Source organism: Podarcis melisellensis, assembly GCF_964234715.1.
Source record: "Podarcis melisellensis genome assembly, chromosome: 3".
In the NCBI taxonomy this organism is placed as follows: domain Eukaryota; kingdom Metazoa; phylum Chordata; class Lepidosauria; order Squamata; family Lacertidae; genus Podarcis; species Podarcis melisellensis.
In genome coordinates, this window is record NC_138530.1 from 61,130,821 (window position 1) to 61,148,757 (window position 17,937).

Here is a 17,937-nt window from a genome sequence, read left to right on the forward strand (position 1 = left end):
CGTCGTCGTGTGAGAGAAAACCGCTCAGCTGCTGCGACCTGCTGCGGTCCCTCAGGCCGGCCTGCGGCTCTACTCGCGCCTCTTTCTGCCCGGTTTGGCTCGGCACGCGGCCCCCTTCGCTCGGCGGCCATGTGACCACGCACACAGGCGCACACGCCGCCCGCTCTCGATGTGCGGCGCCGAAGCCCTTCCATGGTTCTCGGCTCTGGGGCTGCTGCTGCTGCGCCTGGCCGTCGTTCCCGCCCCTAGTGAGCCGGTGGCGTCAGGTGAGTCGCGCTTTGCGCTTCCTCGCCTGTTTCTGCCATTCTGTTCGCGCTCTTTCAAGGCTTCGTCTGCAATCTCGGCGAAGGTTGCGAGGTCAGCTGGCAGAATAATAACCATGGCGAGGAAAGTGTAGCTTTCTTCTTCAGAATCCTGTCCTGCGGGCTCTTTGTGGTCCGATGTTCTGGACTGAGCTATGTGCTGTTGCCTGGGGGTAGTTTGATTCTGGGGGGTAGTTTGATTCGGTTCTGGAAGCTGCTTAAATGCCGCTGTTCCAGTTTGGAGCGGATAAACAAGAGTGCTTCTGAGCACATGCGGAGTATCTTCGTCACCGCACGGATTACAAGTGTTGTGCAAGCCTTCAAAGCACAGGAGAGTCCTGATAGGACAGAGAGCTCTGAGAGGAATATCTTCTCTTCGGCTCCCTGCCCCCTTCTATTCCTCAAGGTTTCCTACATTCATGGAAGCCAACTCTTAGAGGCTTCTGCCCCACAGTAAAATATTTGAGGGAGCCCCCCCCCCAGTTGATGGGCATTGCCATTCAAATGGTATGTGTGCACTGCATCTTGTGGTTGATTATGTAGGGTGGGGCTTACCTGTCTCTCCCACCCCCCAGAATTTTATTCAAGTTGGCACCCTTGCCCAGATTGCTTGATATACAAAAACAAGTACTGCCTGTTCTTTTAAAGTTAACAGGTTATTTTTATGCATGCCTACTTAGAAGTACGTCCCACTGAATTAACTAGATCTTAAGTGTCAGGGGTCCCTTTAATTTTACGCTTTTAAGTGTAAGTCTATGGGTTTGCAACTGGAATAGGTTTAAGTCCCAAGTATGCATGCCAAAGGCACAAATGCAGTAAAGTTTGTGTAGTTATTTGGAGTTGTAAAAACTATTGTTTTTAGTGTGTGTGTGTGTGTTGAATCCTCTCTCCTTACTGAATACTCTTTGGCACTCCCACTGTCCTCTCTTGAAACCTCTCTTAAAATCTGTAAGAAATGCATCTGGCACCTTAATAGAAAATGCTGGGAAATATGGTTCCTGCGTTACTACACAGCACAGTGTGTCTCAGTGAGATGGAAATTATACATCATCTTTGCTGCTTTGGCTGCTAAGAGTCTAAATATTCATATTTTGCTATTCATATTGCAGTACAATGCATGCCTATTTTGTCGAAAGTCAGATTTTGAGGAAGCAGGGTCCATGGTCTGGTCAGGTTTCTGTTTTACACAGAAAAGTAGGAGAGTGAGAGTGAGAGCTTTTCCATCCCTGAGCAAGAGATAGCATCACTTTTGCAGCAAGAAATCATATATAGAGGTGGTGATGTCCTTTTACGTTGAGTACAAATAGTAGCAACTGGCGTGTTGAGGCAGCTCATATGAATGAATTTACTTTATTACGGTCACAGACCAGCATAAGCGGCAGCTCATATAATCCACGCTTTTTTTGTTCAGTAGATGCGAAGGATACTGAGGACACAAATGCCATCTATACCAAAGGAGGGGAAAGTCTGAGCTCCACTAAAGGAGCAGGTTACCTGGCCTTTGTTAAATGGACGCGGGTGGTGCTTTGGTCTAAACCACTGAGCTTCTTGGGCTTGCTGATCGGAAGGTTGGTGGTTGAATCTGTGCGACGGAGTGAGCTCCCATTGCTCTGTCCCAGTTTGAAAGCATGCCAGTGCAAGTAGATAAATAAGTACCACTGCAGCCGGAAGGTAAATGGCGTTTCCGTGCATTCTGGTTTCCATCATGGTGTCCCATTGTGCCAGAAATGGTTTAGTCATGCTGGCCACATGACACGGAAAGCTGTCTGTGGACAAACGCCGGCTCCCTTAGCCTGAAAGCGAGATGAACACTGCAACCCCATAGTTGCCTTTGACTGGACTTAACTGTCTAGGGGTCCTTCACCTTTTACCTTACGTTTGTGAAGAGAGACCATCATTGCATATGAAGTGTGGGTGCTATGCTTTTTTCCTGAGCAAAGTGATAGCAAGAGTCGTTACATCACAATGCCAGGGACACATAGATTAGTTACAACTAACACCAGTCTAACATGGTCATAAAACTGAGGCAGTTTTTGTTGCAATCAGAATCCTGAATTGCCATCAGCCAGAATCCTTGGCAGCTGCCTCTGCAGACAGGGAAAACCAGCCAACGTTTAAAACTTGTTGGCCTGTCCATCCAGATGATCAGCTTTTCAAAATGCACATTGACAAATGGTGGCATCCTTATTGTCCACACGTGTTAACTTGTTTGTTTTTCCCAACAGCATTGCGTTGTACTTTGCCCAGCCCTAGGAATGTTCATTTTGTTTCCAGAAACCTGAAGAATGTCTTACACTGGTTGCCTCCAGAAGGGATTCCTGAGGACAAATTAATTTATAGTGTGAAGTATTTAGTGTATGTTTTGCTGTTGATTTTTCTGTACTACCAATACTAGTTTGTGGGTTTGTTTTTTTAATGGTGCTTTAAATGTGCAACATGCTTCATTGTGCTTTCTTTTGCAGCAGTAACCTCAAGGTTGAAGTTGAAGCTGGCGTAGCTTCATTCAGTAGACCGGCTCCTTTAAAATATAAACAGATCTTGGATTCTGGCAAGACAGTGATCAACAGGAGTCCCTAGCATCTCTGTCTGTCTCCCCCACATGCCCTCTCCTTGCTAGCACCTAAAAGGGAAAAATCACGAGTGGTTCTTGATATTACATGAATTATTGAACGTAAGCATAGCAGTAAGAGGCATGGGATACATTGCACATTTTCAGTATGATAATCCAAAATTAATCACTGGACATTGTAGGGAAACACCCAAGCAACTTTGGTCTGATATGTATGAGCAATTGAATCATAGATCCATAGAGTTGGAAGGGACAACAAGGGTCATCCAGTCCAGTCCCCTGCAATGCAGGAATCTTTCACCCAACATGGTGCTCAAACACACGACCCTGAGATTAAGAGCCTCGTGCTCTACCGGCTGAGCTGCCTTACTTTGATTGTTAAACATTTTAACTTGCATTGATTAAATTATATATATTTTGTTTCAATTCTTGCAAGCCACTGCAAGGGCACTGCTTGAAAGTGCCTCATAAATTGAATGAATAGTTCATACTGTCATAATCACTTCAGCACATAGTTAAACTACAGAATTCACTCCCACAAGAAGTAGCGATGGCCACGAACTCAGGTGGATGTTTTTAAAGATTAGACAAATTGCTATAGGATAAGGCTACCAATTGTTAGTAGCCAGGATCATAGAATGAGTACTGACCTTTTCTCTTTCTATTGACTATTTAAAATTCAGATATGGCACAGCTAGATGGATTAAGGATGCAGAATGCAGAAATATCAGTCAGACCTGGTGTGACCTCTCACGTGGAACAAGTGACCATAAGGGGCTATATCATGCCAGAGTAAAAGCTTTTCTGAATGGAAGTTGTTCCAGCTGGACAGAATCTCCTCGGTTTAATCCATTAACAGACAGTAAGGAAACACCTAAGGAATGCTATGTGTTCATAATAGTATTGAAAGTTTCCAGAGGGCAGATTACCAGTCAGAACTCATGTTGTGCAACAGACTCCACTAAAATGCTTGCGATAAAATTTGATGTGATGGTTGCTTAAGCAGGCACTAGTTTAAACATGGCTTGAAAACTGCATTTATTATTCTTTCTATATAGCAAAGTGATTAGGGCTTTGATCACAGAGATCCTGTGTCAACACTGGATTTGAATCACAGCTTTGTCATTTGCATGAACAGCCTGCTTGCCCAACTTCTTTGAGGTTCACACTGGACTTAGTATTAATTGCATAAAAGCAGGGGCAAACTAGGCTTTATTTAATCCAGCTCAAAGTCCCAATTTGGCACCCTCCTCACACGCATTTGCGTACACACACACACAGAGGCTGGGAGCCTCAGTGGTGCCCCTCTGGAGACTTCACCTGGGGCAACCTGTCCCCAGCTATGGCACTGCATGAAAGCTACTAGCACACACATTTTTGCTGTGTGAGTGGTGTAAAGTCTGGGGGGTGGGAGTTTAACTCTTTCTCTTCCATTACACTCCCAACAAAAATCACTTCGCCAAAGCTGTTATTTGCATTTCAGGGGAGCTGTCTTGCTCATACTTTTTAGCTTATATTGAAGTTGGACTGATTGGCTGCTTTTAATATTATTGGGTGGAATGTGTTCCTAAAGCACGATTTGTATTGTGACTGTATTTTGGATTTTTCATGTTTGTAAACTAGCTTAAGGCTTTTGCCTTTAAAGGCAGCCTAAAAGCATTTTGTTTTTATTTATTTATTTTAAAAAGTTCAAGGGAGTTAATAAGAGTTTGTAATTCACCACAGCTCACCCTGCTATTATGAAAAGTGTGGTATCCTGTTGGGCTGTTGATTCTGGGTGCCATGAAAGGGCAATAAATTAAACAATTTATCGTAAGGTTGAAGGGGAGAGAGGTGCTTATGGAGTTTTGTGCCTCAGTTGCTAAAATAACTTCACCAGCTTTTGAGTGTTACAAATCAAGGCCTGGGCAGGGATAGTGGAGCAGGGAGGGGCCCCATTCGCTGCTCTGCAACCACAATCAAAACAAAAGACTGATAAGGGAATATTATCACAGTTGGCTGTAGTTGTTTTCTTGTCACTATGCACACTCTTAATATATACTTGCTTTTCTTTTCCAGCTAAAATCGATCCACCCGCATTTGCCTTGTCTTCTGCTGAAAAATCTATTTCAGTCATTGTGGCTGCACCTAAGACATGGAGCAGAAACTCCAGAAATGAGCCTAATTATCTGCATGAAATATATCCCATCCTACAATATAACGTATCTGTATTCAACACTAAAAAAAAGACACAGGTAAAACTTGATTAGAAAGGGGTATTAAGCAATTTAAATTGGTCTGGATTAATTGGAGATGGTCATGTTATTAGGATGTTGAGAAGGGGCAGTTGTCTGCTTTGCAGATATGTATGTGGATGGATGATGAAGACGAAGGACAATTCTTGGGAGCACAGCATAATGGGGAGTGTGAGCAATGAGGGCGAAAATAACATGGTGCTTAGTCATGTAAACGACTTCCCCCTGATAATGATGACAGAAAACCACTACACGCGCAAGACACTTGTGGGAGGTTGCAAATCTGGAGCAGAAGATTATATGTGGGGAAGGGATATTTAACGCTTTCCCTGTGGGCCGGTGTCTTGCCCTCCACCTTTAAAACCTTCCCCTCACCCAAACTGCTTTTTGTCCCAACAAGAGGAAGAGCCAGGAACTAGCTGTGGCAAAGAAAGAAATGCCAACCTGGGAACCCAGGGCTTGGTGCCATGTCCAAACAAGTGTCTGTGATCTCATCTCAGTTACCTGACCTATGTGATGACTGTGGTGGCTGGGAAGAAAGTGAAGATGTGGGGTGAAAGAAAGCCAGCAGTAGAGACCAAAATTGAAAGCTAAGAAAGGAGAGAGATCCTGTTCTTTGGCTGTCATCTCTATCCTGATGGCACTGTGTTTTTTAGCTAGCTCACTTAATCTCAAAATATAGCCCTGCTTTCTCCTTATATGTAGGATTAAGGCAGGGGTTGGCAACCTAAGGCCCATGGGCCACAAACAGCCCATGGACCCCCATCGCCTGCTTGGGGACCCCTGCCGCCCGCTCAGTTGGCTCCCATGCACCGTGCTAAACTGGCACGGAGCAGAGCGGGGACTGCCTTCCGTGATGCTGGCTGGCTTCCCATTGTCTGCAGGAAGCTCTTGCAGCCAGTGGGAAGCTGCACACACCTCCTCTGCACCGGAAGGAGCTCCGGAAATAGCGTTTGCACATGTGTATGTGCATGTGCAGTCCAGCCCACCACGGCGTCTGCGGGACCGTGAACTGGCCCAAGCCACAAAACTTTGCTGACCCCTGGATTAAGGTATAACACATGTGTATGTGCATGTGCAGTCCAGCCCACCATGGCGTCTGCGAGACCGTGAACTGGCCCAAGCCACAAAACTTTGCCGACCTCTGGATTAAGGTATAACAATTTGAACGGAGATGCACATTTTTCTCCACTCTCTGGTGGTTGGTTCATAGATGAAACCATAGGTAGAATGTTCCTGTGTTTCTGTGATTCTCCAATATATTGTTGTATAGTTAAGTTCTGAAGTGTGACAATGCCTTCTTTTCCCCTAGTGGATGTTCTGTATTAAAAGCAACAGACTTGATGTGTTCCATTTAGAGTCGAATACAGTGTACTGTGTCACAGTGCAGGTATATATTACTCCACTCCTGTTCAGTGGACTCTCCAAAGATTGCATTGCTACGTTGAAAGGTAAGCAAAGAACTATAAAACACATCTCCAATACAGGATGCAAATTTGTTGCTTTAATATCAAATAGTTCTAAAAATAGATAAAAGTGGTTGAGAAATCCTTTTTTGTACAAGTCATGACAAGATCCTCTTGGCTTTACAAAGGTATATAACCTTGTTTCTTAGTGAAGCTTCTTTCTAAATAACAGTCAGCTGAGGACAAACCATATCTCCAGGCAACCCTAATTGCTGGATCTGTGCCTTAACAATAGGCTAAGAGCTATTACCTTCTCCCTTGAAATTCTAATAGATCATTAAAGAGTCCATGGATCTATAGAGACACCCAGCCACTCAAATGAGGCAAAGGATCATCCAAACCTGTCCAACTGGTGAACCACAGTGAACGATCACCTAGATTAGTGCAAAACAAGTGCTGGAACTGCAGGAGTGGGCCTGGTGTGGGGGAAGGGGGGGAATCACTGCTCAGAAGCATAGATCATGCCCAGGTAGCAACTGCTGCCACCCCCACTGCAAGAATTTCCAAAGGAACAATACTGTATCATTCTCACTGAGCATTCTTTTACAAGAAAGCTCTAGGACTACCACAGGCCATCAAACCACTTCAAGTAGTGGCAATGTGTGTGCGATTCCTTTTTAAGAAAAACCACCCATAGCCATTTCTATAATGTAAGATACAAAAAAGTCATGGAATATCCCTCTCCCCCACATGCACAGTGGATAAATAAGCCTGCAAAAGTATGAAAGGGAGGATATTTGACCAGTTTTTTCCCCAAACCCCAGAAAGCTACTGCTAGTAAGCCTTGACAATACTGAGCTGGATGAGCCACTTGTCTGATTTGGTATAAGGCAGCTTCCTTTGTTCATATATGTGAACATAGAGTTTTCCTTGGTTTATAAAAGTACTCTTTTCAATGTCAGAAGACCTGGAAGCACCTCTGCCATCTTTCTCTTTCATATATGATGATAAGGGGGAAACCTGCAGGCAGTGTCCTCATCCAGCCCCAACCCACCCCCCAAAAACTGCTAAGGCAGAGATTTTCCAGTGTTCTGTCCAATTACTGCAAAGGCGGCAGGAGGTCACATGATGGCTTGCTTTGAATTGTGTCACCCTGACTAGCTTGTCCTTTAGGTTTTGCTTTTCCCACCCTGATTTTACAACGACTCTCCAATGTTCTGTCACCATCACCACAACATTTCTGGCTATTGGCCTGCTTAGGGGAAGCATCTTTGAGCCGTGTTCATTTCCCCCATCCATTCCCTCTCAACCTGTAAATTACCCGCAATAGCCTAGTGCTCCATTCTCCAAAAAATTACTGGTCTCCACTTTCCACTCTTCAGTGAAGGAAAATCAAAAGTTATATATTGCCTGCTGCACCCGTTTCAGGTTAGAGTTGCAGAAATAGGCCCTCTTTTTACTGCTTGCCATTTTCAGCACTGCCGTATTAAGTGGCTGCCTTTGGTTCCATTCGATTCTGAAGAGCATAATTTTGAATCTTTTATTAGAAACCAGCAAGTCAGCCCTTTTTAGTCCCTGTTAGCAATCTGTGTATCCCTAATAATTGGGGGAAATTAGGCAAAGAAGAATCTGCTGGCAAGGACCTCAATAACTTGCTAGGGAAGAACAGCCTAAATATAGAGTTTAAAAGAACCCAGCCCAGCTGCTCTACGAGTAAAAAGTTACAGAGTACATGTATTTTACCGCATACATACGACTTTTGAAAGGGATAATATTTCCCAAAAGCTGTATTATAAGTGAACAAATTGGGAGAAAGAATGGTGTCAAAGTGCTTTTATTGAAGTTACAGGAAACATTTCTTCCTTTCTGGCTGGCTTTCATAATTTTCACTGTTGTTCAAAAATTTTACTATAATTTATAATACTAAAATTGTTGAAATCTCAACCACTTGTAAAATGCTGTTGAGTTGTGGCATGTATTTTTTAATGTTTTGTATTAATAATTGATATCATTTTTATTATTGCCTTCTTTTTTAATGGAGCCTATTTAGACTTCCATATCCAATTACCAGTAATAAATGCTGATGACTGCTGGATATTTGGAAAAATGAACAGCATCTAATGCACATATTTCTCCACAGATTCGGCTTTCAAGGAGACTGCGACAATCTTACTCGGATATATTTTGCCTGTCCTTCTAACAGTCCTTATTATTTTGGTGTCATGCTGTTGTGTATATAGGTACATTCATATCACAAAGCAAAATTACCCTACAAACTTGGTAAGGGTTCTTTATTATCCCTGTAGTATGTAATGTATCACATGGTTAAAGCCCAGTCCATACACTTAAAAACTCCCTGTGTGAAAATATTTATTAATTAATATTAATCAACCAAAGACCTGGTTGAAGAGGAACATTTTCGCCTGGGGCTCAGTTACTTGGATTGGGGTCGAGAAACTGGGGCAAAGAGTTGGAACCCACCTCCCCCCATCATCTTGCCCCCAGTCCATATTGGCTGCAACTGCTTTTTCCCAAAGCCCAAGACGTTCCCCATGTTATTGCTGCATCATATTTAGTATGAAGCCATATTAATTAGTCTGGGTTCTTTTCTAAGACATAAAAGAAAAGGCAAATGCTGGCTACCCCCGATTGGTTGTGGCTCTCAGACATAGGGCTGCTGAGAGCCTTTTTAAGTGGAGATGTCAGAGCCTAAACTAGTACTTTGTATAAGCAAGGTAAGTGCTATGCTACTGAGCTGTGGCCCTTCCCCTATGACACTCTTGATCTCAGGGTCGTGGGTTTGAGCCCCACATTGGGCAAAAAGATTCCTGCATCGTAGGGGGTAGGACTAGATAACCCTTGGTGTACCTTCCAACTCTACAATTCTATTATATTATTATTCACCCACCCACCCAATGTTTGTGTGTGCTGCATTTTCTTATTTCACCTAATAGGCCAATGTTTAGTAGTCTTCCACAAACTTGCTGATAAGCATCAAACAGAAAATTATTCTGAAGAATCTTTGCCTTAAGCAAGGACTAAAGTATTCTCGGGCAAAAAGTACTGAGAAGCCAGCAGCAAGGCTATATGTGCACATAAAGATGCATTAAAAAAAGAAATCAATGACCACAAATTATGAATGGATGAATTAATTGCTGAGAAAAATAAGAAATGTAGAAATGTAGAAGCACTGGATCTCCGCTGTCCCCAGCTATTCCAGCCCTTGGAATTTGCAACACATTCATCCAGAAAACTATCTGGCTTTAGTGTCCGCCATTTAAAATGCACTACAATCTTCTTTACTTAAACATTTTTCCAACTTGCAGCCAAGCATAGGAACCAATCCGTTCAATTAAAAATCTACAAATGTAATTCCTTGCTTTTTGTCTACAAAAGAGGATAAAAGTAATGGGCCCTGACAATTGTTTTCCTTTTAATTGTTTTCCTTGTTGAACATAATTGGAAGACGACTGCCACTATTTATACATTATATTAGAAGGATGGTCCTGTGGGGAAGGGCTGCAACTTGGTGGCAGAGTATGTGCAAAGGGTCCCAAATTTGATCCCTGTTATCTCCAGGTAGCGATGGGAAAGGCTACCATCTGAAAACCTGGAGAGCAACTACTTGTCAGTATAAACAATACTGAGCTGATGGCACCAGTGGTCTGTCTCAGCAAAAGGCAGCTTCCTAACATTCCTAGCTATTGTTTGTGCAGCAAAATAATAATAATGATATAGATCAGTTCTTTTTTGGGGGGACACAGGGGTATGCATACCTCTAAACATTTTGTGAATCTAAGTTTGGCCTCATTGAGGGGCAGTATTTCAACATGAGTAGGAAAATGAGAGTACCCCTAAACATTTTTTTAGAAAGAAAGCACTGATATAGTCTTGACTTGTTCCAGAAATTGGTTGAAAGGAAAGGAAAGGCAGTATATGCAATACTCCTCAATCTGCAGAATAGTTGCGGTGCGAAAGCGCATAAATTTTATACATAGACCTAATCCAGCTAACATTCAGGACTAAATTCAAGTAAAAGCAGTGAGACTTTGAGAGCAATCCAATGCACACACCCTTATGCCATGCTGAAGGGAGGACATCATATTAGCTGGAAGTGCCCTTCCACCCAGCTCTCCTGGCAGAGCCATTCACTACTGTTCTCCCCTTGCCACCTACCAAACAGTTGCCAGCAACAGGCCCAGAAATAGAGTGTTCCAAGTGCGGAGAGGCAGTGGGGCTGAACTAGGCCAGAATTCATTGATTCTGAGCTTGTCTGGATGGGAAGTATTGAGACGAGTTCAACTTGAAATGCTAATGTATAGACAAATGTAGAAGACTGCCCATGGGATAATCAGATCTCTACAACCCGCATGCACATTAACACAGTGGTGTGTGTACAGCCTTAGTAAGTAATTAACATTAGCTGGGTTGGGGCTTTAACTTAAAAGTAGAGACTGCAATTAACGGATCTCTCAGTTTTCTTTTTTAAATTATAGCTTGCTTTTTTCCGCTCCCCAGGTTTTGAAGCATAGTGACAAATGTGAGAAAGGCAATTTGCTTCCTTCTGAAAAAACTGTGATTAACTTCATTACTATTAATATCACTGAAGAGCAGAAGACCTCTCTGGAGGACACTCGTTTACTAGGCAGTGCCCACAGCAGAGATGGATGTTGTGATGGAAACAGTGTTGAGGGAAAAGCTTCAGAAGTGCAACTAGCACAACAGGATTCTCAAGACGCTTGCCTAAATGAGGAAGTTATGTTTGAAAATGAGCAAGATGAGAACAAGCTACCCATGATGAAGCTTGTATCTCAAAGGGCTTCAGGTGAGAAGCACGAGGATGAAGTTGTGGTCTATGAATTTGACTTGAGGGCTGAAGATACAACTCTGGTTCAAGAGAAGCTGAGCTTAAAAGCTGGTATTTGCGCACTAGAGGGACTGCTTCACAAACTGCAAAAAGTACCTCCAGATTTAATAACTGATGGAACAGAACAGGCCTACTGTCCCCAGTTTGGTGTGGGAGCTCCAGGTACCCGTTCAGGAGAGCAACCAAGAGAGACCCTTTTGAATAAGATGGGCTCTGGACATAATGGCCTCCAAGCTGCTTCACAAAATTTGGTTCCCAATGAACCAGGCCAAACTTTTTGTCCTCAATGCAGTGTGGTGGCAGATACTTGTTTGGCACAAAATCAAAAAGAGTCCTTCTTCAATGAGAAAAGAGCTACACTTGAAAAACCACAGACTTTTGCAAACGTAGTGACGAGAAGTGCAACATCAAAGCATCAAACACTGGCCACCCAGGACCAGGAGGCAGCAAAGAAAGCAAAAGTGGAAGATGAGCAGAGCATAATAATAGATTGGGACCCCCATACTGGGATACTTAATATACCCTTGTCTAATTTAATAAGTGATGAAATACTTGAGAATGAAAAGTATGAAGATTCTCTGGAGGAGGGACTTCTGTCCAGAGTTTATGAGAGACGGTGCTCTGCTGAGCTGTTAGAGAGAGATGAAGAAAGGTATCTCCTGCACCTTAAAGAACAATGGGGACTGCATATACAAATGCAAACCTAACTTTCTTTCCCGTCATGATTTAATTGATTACTAAGTAGAATTATTTTAACAGTTAAGATTAATTGCTTGCAGTATGAAGCTGGTGACCATCAAACCATCAATGACTATCAAAGGCCATTGGTTTTAATTATTGGTGAACTCCAACAAAGTAATCTGCTTTTATTCATTCAGTAGTCATGCACCAATGCATGTATTTGTTGAGAATTGCATTGATTCAAACAAAAATATCTTTAAACAAAAAACCAACACAATACGATAAGGGCATAGAGTACATGCTTGTCAATTTCAGTACTAACTTTAGATGGAAAACACTTGCTAGACTTTGAAAAGAAATTGATTTTCAGAAAACCAGTCAGCTTTGAGATGATCTGTTTGCCTCAGATATGACATTGTCCTAGGGTAGTGGGGTAGTAGCTAGAGTTGAACCAAGTGATAGTGTCAGTTACATGTAAATCAGCAAATAAAAATATTGGGGGCAGGCATTGCTTGGCAGAGAGCAACTAACAGCCCCTGGGAGATACAACATTGTAATGGATCTGCCTGTGACTACCAGACATGACTGCTATATGCCATCTCCAGGATCAAAAGCAGCATACTTCTAAATACTAGTTTCAATGAAACAAATGGAGAGGGTGGCTTGTCCTGTTTGCGGTCTTCCATTGGCATCTGGTTGGCCCCACTGTCTCTGATCCTTTGGTCTGATCTAGCAGGATTCTTGTAGCTTGGCTCTCACTCTCCTCTGCTTTTTGGCTACTGCATTCGTGCAATACCACACATTGTGACTAGTGTATGCTGGGAATAGCACATATAGGAAATAAAGGGGGAAACCCCATGGGCCCTGTTATGTCTCAAGTATGTGAAAATACACCTCCAGTCTTTGGAAACAGAAGTCTATTAAGCCTTTATAAGAAATGGGAGGTTAGCCGTGATCAGTTAATAGACAGAAAAAGCAGAGAACTTCAGCAAATGAAAATAGTATTTTGTCATTTTTGCCCCATGCCTTTTGCATGCAGTATAGCTCTGAAACAATTAATCGTGTAAAATATATCACTTTTCCATTTTTGCATCAACACAGTATGAGTAAATCAATGTTGACACTTTCAACATCCTGGAGGAAGTCACCTCTATTAGCCTAAAGCATTCTGATCACCTTAAAGTAATCAGGCCTGACACTTTCATCCAACCTGAGGAATTGGCAGCAGTCGGAACCTCTCCATAGGAAAGCATAGTTGCATCCAATATTTTGAACAATTTTGAATAATCAATTACATGGACAATTCAAGCTAATAGAAGAATTCACTAGCTTGAGTTTGAGAGTTTGGTTCCAGCATGTTGGTAAATTACATGTAATTGGCTGTGTGAACACAATCAAATGCAATGTCACACATGTAAGAAGAATGAATGCATATTGTACATGCTGCTGGCTTTTGAAATTATATTGTTGGCATTTAGTGTTAGTGCCATAGCTTTACCTTTTCCTATTTGTGTTTTAAAGATAACAGCTGAACAGGAGCATCTTGTATGAACAAACAGATGTGTCTGAGGCACGTCTGGCAAACCTACTTAAAACTTCTCCAAGCACTCAAACACTTCTCTACTCAGCTTTCGCAAATGTGAATTGTAAGGTTATGAAGGGAAAATAATGTGGGAGATAAGAAAGCCAGCTCATACATACATGTACACCACTTGCTTTCTTTGTCATTTGATGGCTCAAGTTAATCCATGAAAAGGTATTTGTGTCTGATGTGACACAGCAGTTCTTATAGTGACTCGTTTCCACTAGTCACCTTTTGGTGCTATATTCATCAAGTGATGATAATGTATGTGGTGCCAAGGTTTAGGAAGCTATCTAGAGGCATGAAGGTGAAATTATCTGATAATATGCAGTATTAAATTCTAGAGATCTGGAGTGAGGAACCTCATACCTAGGGCCAAATGCAGCCCCAGAGGCCTCTCTGAGCCTTGGGACTTTCCCCTGCCAACCCAGCTCTGCTTTGCACCCTCCTTGAGTGATTTTGGCTGGCATGTGCCTATGGATTCTGATAATGCTTCTTGCTGGCCTTAATGGAGGATAGGGTGAGTGTGTTGGTAAAACCTTCAGAGGCAAAGGGGCTATGCCTACCAGACAAAGGGTGCTTATACTGTAAATCTAAAAACTGAAGAAAGTTACTGCTTCACAGTCTTATAAAGCAGAGACAGGGGCAGGATAGACTTCAGTCCTCTCACCATCTACAGCTACCCCTCCTTCCTGCTAGCCTTGCACCTGCTGAGCCTCTTGCCATTAGGCAAGCCTTTGGCTAATTAATCTGTGGTCTTGGAAACTGTTAGGAGTTTTGTTGTTATTATTATGGTATGCATTTTTGTGTTTTTATATTGTCAACCACATCTTTGGATGAAGATCTGTATAGAAGTTTAATAAATGATGATGATGATGATAATAATAAGCATCAAGACATTTAAGAAATTTGTGGCAAAAAGGAAACGTTGTTTTGAAAGTTGTTTACATCCATGGCTAGCTTTGATACTATTTAATTATAACAATTTTCTGATTAGTCATATGAGCATCTGCAAATGCCAACATTATTAAAGGAACACAGGAAAGGGAAGGATTATTTGATATGGGAGCGTGGGAAAACGATATCTCTTTCAAATACTGTACTTCATCAGCTCCAGATAATGTGCCAAGAATTTTGAGCTGTGTTTCTTGATACACTCATGATTCAAAAGTCACATAATTTTTATGCTGCCAGATCCCCAGAGCTTTGTCTATTATTACGATACAATTCTTAGTAAGTTAGTAGTTTCTTTTTAAACTGCCCTTTTTCTTTTATTATGTTTGTGAGCTGCTTTGGGAGGTCTATATAGGGCTGTGTGTGTGTGTGCGTGCGTGCGCACGCACACACACACACACACACACACACAAAAGTTAAGTACTGTATTTGGGTAAAAAAAAACCTGTCAGCTCAGTTACTTAATGTTTAGTTCATAAGAAATACAGAAGACAGGGCTCAAAGATACTAGAACTGAATCAACTTGACTGTACTTCTATGCATTGGATTACTCCCATAAGGTTTGTTGCATTATTCCCAAAGTTCAAACACAATGGTACATCAAGTCTCCAGTCTCCTTGTTCAAAGAACCTATGAAAACATTGTAGCTAAAGTTTTATCCAGACTGTAAAAGCATGATCCAAGTGCATTTTGTTCTTTACCAAACATTCCAGATGGCACCAACCCAACACCATTTGCACTATGTCCAGTTCTAACGTAGTGGAAGAGAGCATCTTACACAGGTTACAGATTCTTGCTAATGGGGAGATGGCACATTTGCTGCTTTATAAGAGGAGAGGTGTGCCATGAAATGGTGAGGCATTGGTTGGGACATACAAGCTGCTAGTTATGTTTTGCTTTGCAGGTCTATATGAACACTTCTGTGCTTCGCTTATTAAGGGGAAAAGGGCCCATCCAGCAAATTTAGAACAGAAGTATAACAACTATTTGGCAACAAGAAGTATAATAAGATGTCATTGTATTGTACAGGAAATTGTATTCACTTGTTCATCATTGGCATCTACAGGCAGTTTCTAGTAGGCACCTGAGACACTCAGGAAACCGCCACGCACACGACAACCTCTTTAGAGACAAACAGTGGTAGCCACAGAAATGGAATAACATGTCCTCAGCAAGCACATATTGTGGTTTCTTTGCTGGTAAAGTGAGATGCCTCTGTACTGCAGAAGTACTGCCTGGAGAAAATACGGCTGGAGGACTTCCTGAGTGACCCTCGCTAATGTTAGGAAGCAGGCAATTTGCATGCAAGCCTGCAACTCTCACATGCAATCCTGGCACTGTATTATTTGGGGATAATACAGACACCAGAGATAATAAGCACATTTATTATATCAAGAGTGGAATGAGCTTACTAAAGACATTCAACAGAATCTGCATACAGGATACCAATAACAGGCTAAATATTAAAAACCTTAAGATTTAATTCTTAAAGCATGCATGGGGATGCATAGGAAAACTAGAATGCAGTAAAAGTGGTGAGGGGAAAGGTGTGAGAAAGAGTTTGTTCACATTTGAGCATTATTTAGCTGTTAATCTGCTTTCCCCTCATTTGGATTAGAATGGAGTAGGCCATATCCATACATATTATTTGAATTTGTATTTGAGAGCCATTTCCATCCTTCCCATTCATACCACTAGGCATCCCCTTTATTCCCCCCCCCCCCGATTTCTAATTTGTTGGTTTTATTATGCCAGTTGTGTACTGGCAGGGCATGGGCACAGATAGCTGTGAAAATTTCCTGTCCAAGAAATTTGGACATTGCACTCAGGCAATTGTAAATTTGCTTGCGCAGTTTTCTGGTTTTGTGCAAATCTGAGAGATCAAAAGAAGAAAAAGATTCCTCTGTTCAGGAGTGCAGCTGAAATAGTTACAAATACAAATGGGAAAGAAGTGGTACTTGGGGAAATAGGTAAGGTAAAGGTAAAGGACCCCTGGATGGTTAAGTCCAGTCAAAGGCAATTATGGGGTGCGGTGCTCATCTCACTTCAGGCTGAGGGAACTGGCATTTGTCAACAGACAGCTTTCCGGGTCATGTGGCCAGCAGGACTAAACCACTTCTGGTGCAATGGAACACCGTGATGGAAGCCAGAGCACACGGAAATGCCGTTTACCTTCCCACTGCAGTGGTACCTATTTATCTATTTGCACTGATGTGCTTTTCAACTGCTAGGTTGGCAGAAGCTGGGACAGAACAACAGGAGCTCACCCCGTCGCAGGGATTCAAACTGCCAGCCCAAAAGGCTCAGTGGTTTAGACTACAGCACCACCCGCTCCCTACTTGGGGAAGTAGTGGGTATGGAAAGGAGAGTACAGTGGTACCTCTAGTTGTGAACTTAATTCGTTCCGGAGGTTCGTTCTTAACCTGAAATTGTTCTTAACTAGAGGTGTGCTTTCGCTAATAGGGCCTCTTGCTGCCACTGTGCCGCTGTCACACAATTTCGGTTCTCATCCTGGGGCAAAGTTCTCAACTCGAGGTAACTCTTCCAGGTTAGCAGAGTTTGTAACCTGAGGCATTTGTAACTCGGGGTACCACTGTAATTGCAATAGACCACATATTTGGGAGAATTTGTTTTATGTAATGGACAAATGGAAAATGGGAAGACCTTTTAATTTTTCCTCATCTCATTAATCTTTTTTAGTTTATTTATTTATTTAGTTTCCCTTTGTTTTCTCTTTCTATGTTTTTGTTTTTATTTAGATTAGTTTATTTTATCTTATTGTATTATGAACATTTTTAAATAAAATCTTATTTAAAAAAAGAAAAGGAAAGAGAGTAGCAATAGATCACAGTAACAAATCATTTGCAACCCCAAGCAGAGCAGTTTGGAGCCCAATTTTTGAGGTTTGAGAATGAGACAGCCACACATGGAAGAGCAAAGAGAAAACATGGAATAGGTCTTCAAAAAAAAAAAAGGTACCTCATCAGGTTGATTGGGAAAGGGAAGAGAGAATGATAGTTTGGCTAGCTGATGGGCCTGAGCAAGAGTTTAATGTGTTTCCTTTTTCTGTGAGGCTGGGGCTTGGTAGAGCTGAAAGTACTTCAGCAGCAGAAATTAATACAGAGAGGAAAAGAAGAACAGTAAGGGGGGAGTCCACCAGATATGTTCTTGTGAGGAATGTGTATACCTGAAGGAGTGTCTCCACCCCCACCCCCACCCCCCATCATTCAGCCCAGACATTGAGGTCCAGCTCTGAGGGCCTTCTGGCGGTTCCCTCACTGCAGGAAGTGAGGTTACAGGGAATCAGGCAGAGGGCCTTCTCAGTAGTGGGGCCAGCCCAGT

General features: G+C 42.3%; 1 protein-coding gene across 3 annotated transcripts; it reads left to right on the plus strand.

Moving 5' to 3' along the window:
* Positions 1-17: 17 nt before the first annotated feature.
* LOC309367632 (interleukin-20 receptor subunit alpha-like) lies at positions 18-12,085 on the plus strand (the record flags this gene model as incomplete). Of its 3 annotated transcripts, none has more annotated exons than XM_081907154.1 (8): positions 18-266; positions 1,714-1,791; positions 2,528-2,657; positions 3,555-3,733; positions 4,930-5,105; positions 6,418-6,556; positions 8,652-8,791; positions 11,030-12,085. In XM_081907154.1, exons 1-8 carry the CDS (start codon positions 170-172, stop codon positions 12,083-12,085), a joined length of 1,995 nt encoding a protein of 664 aa, XP_081763280.1. In that variant the 5' UTR covers positions 18-169. The 3 variants fall into 3 exon arrangements, with proteins under 3 accessions (XP_081763280.1, XP_081763281.1, XP_081763282.1); XM_081907155.1 differs by having other exon boundaries at positions 1,717-1,791; XM_081907156.1 differs by lacking the exon at positions 1,714-1,791.
* Positions 12,086-17,937: the final 5,852 nt, after the last annotated feature.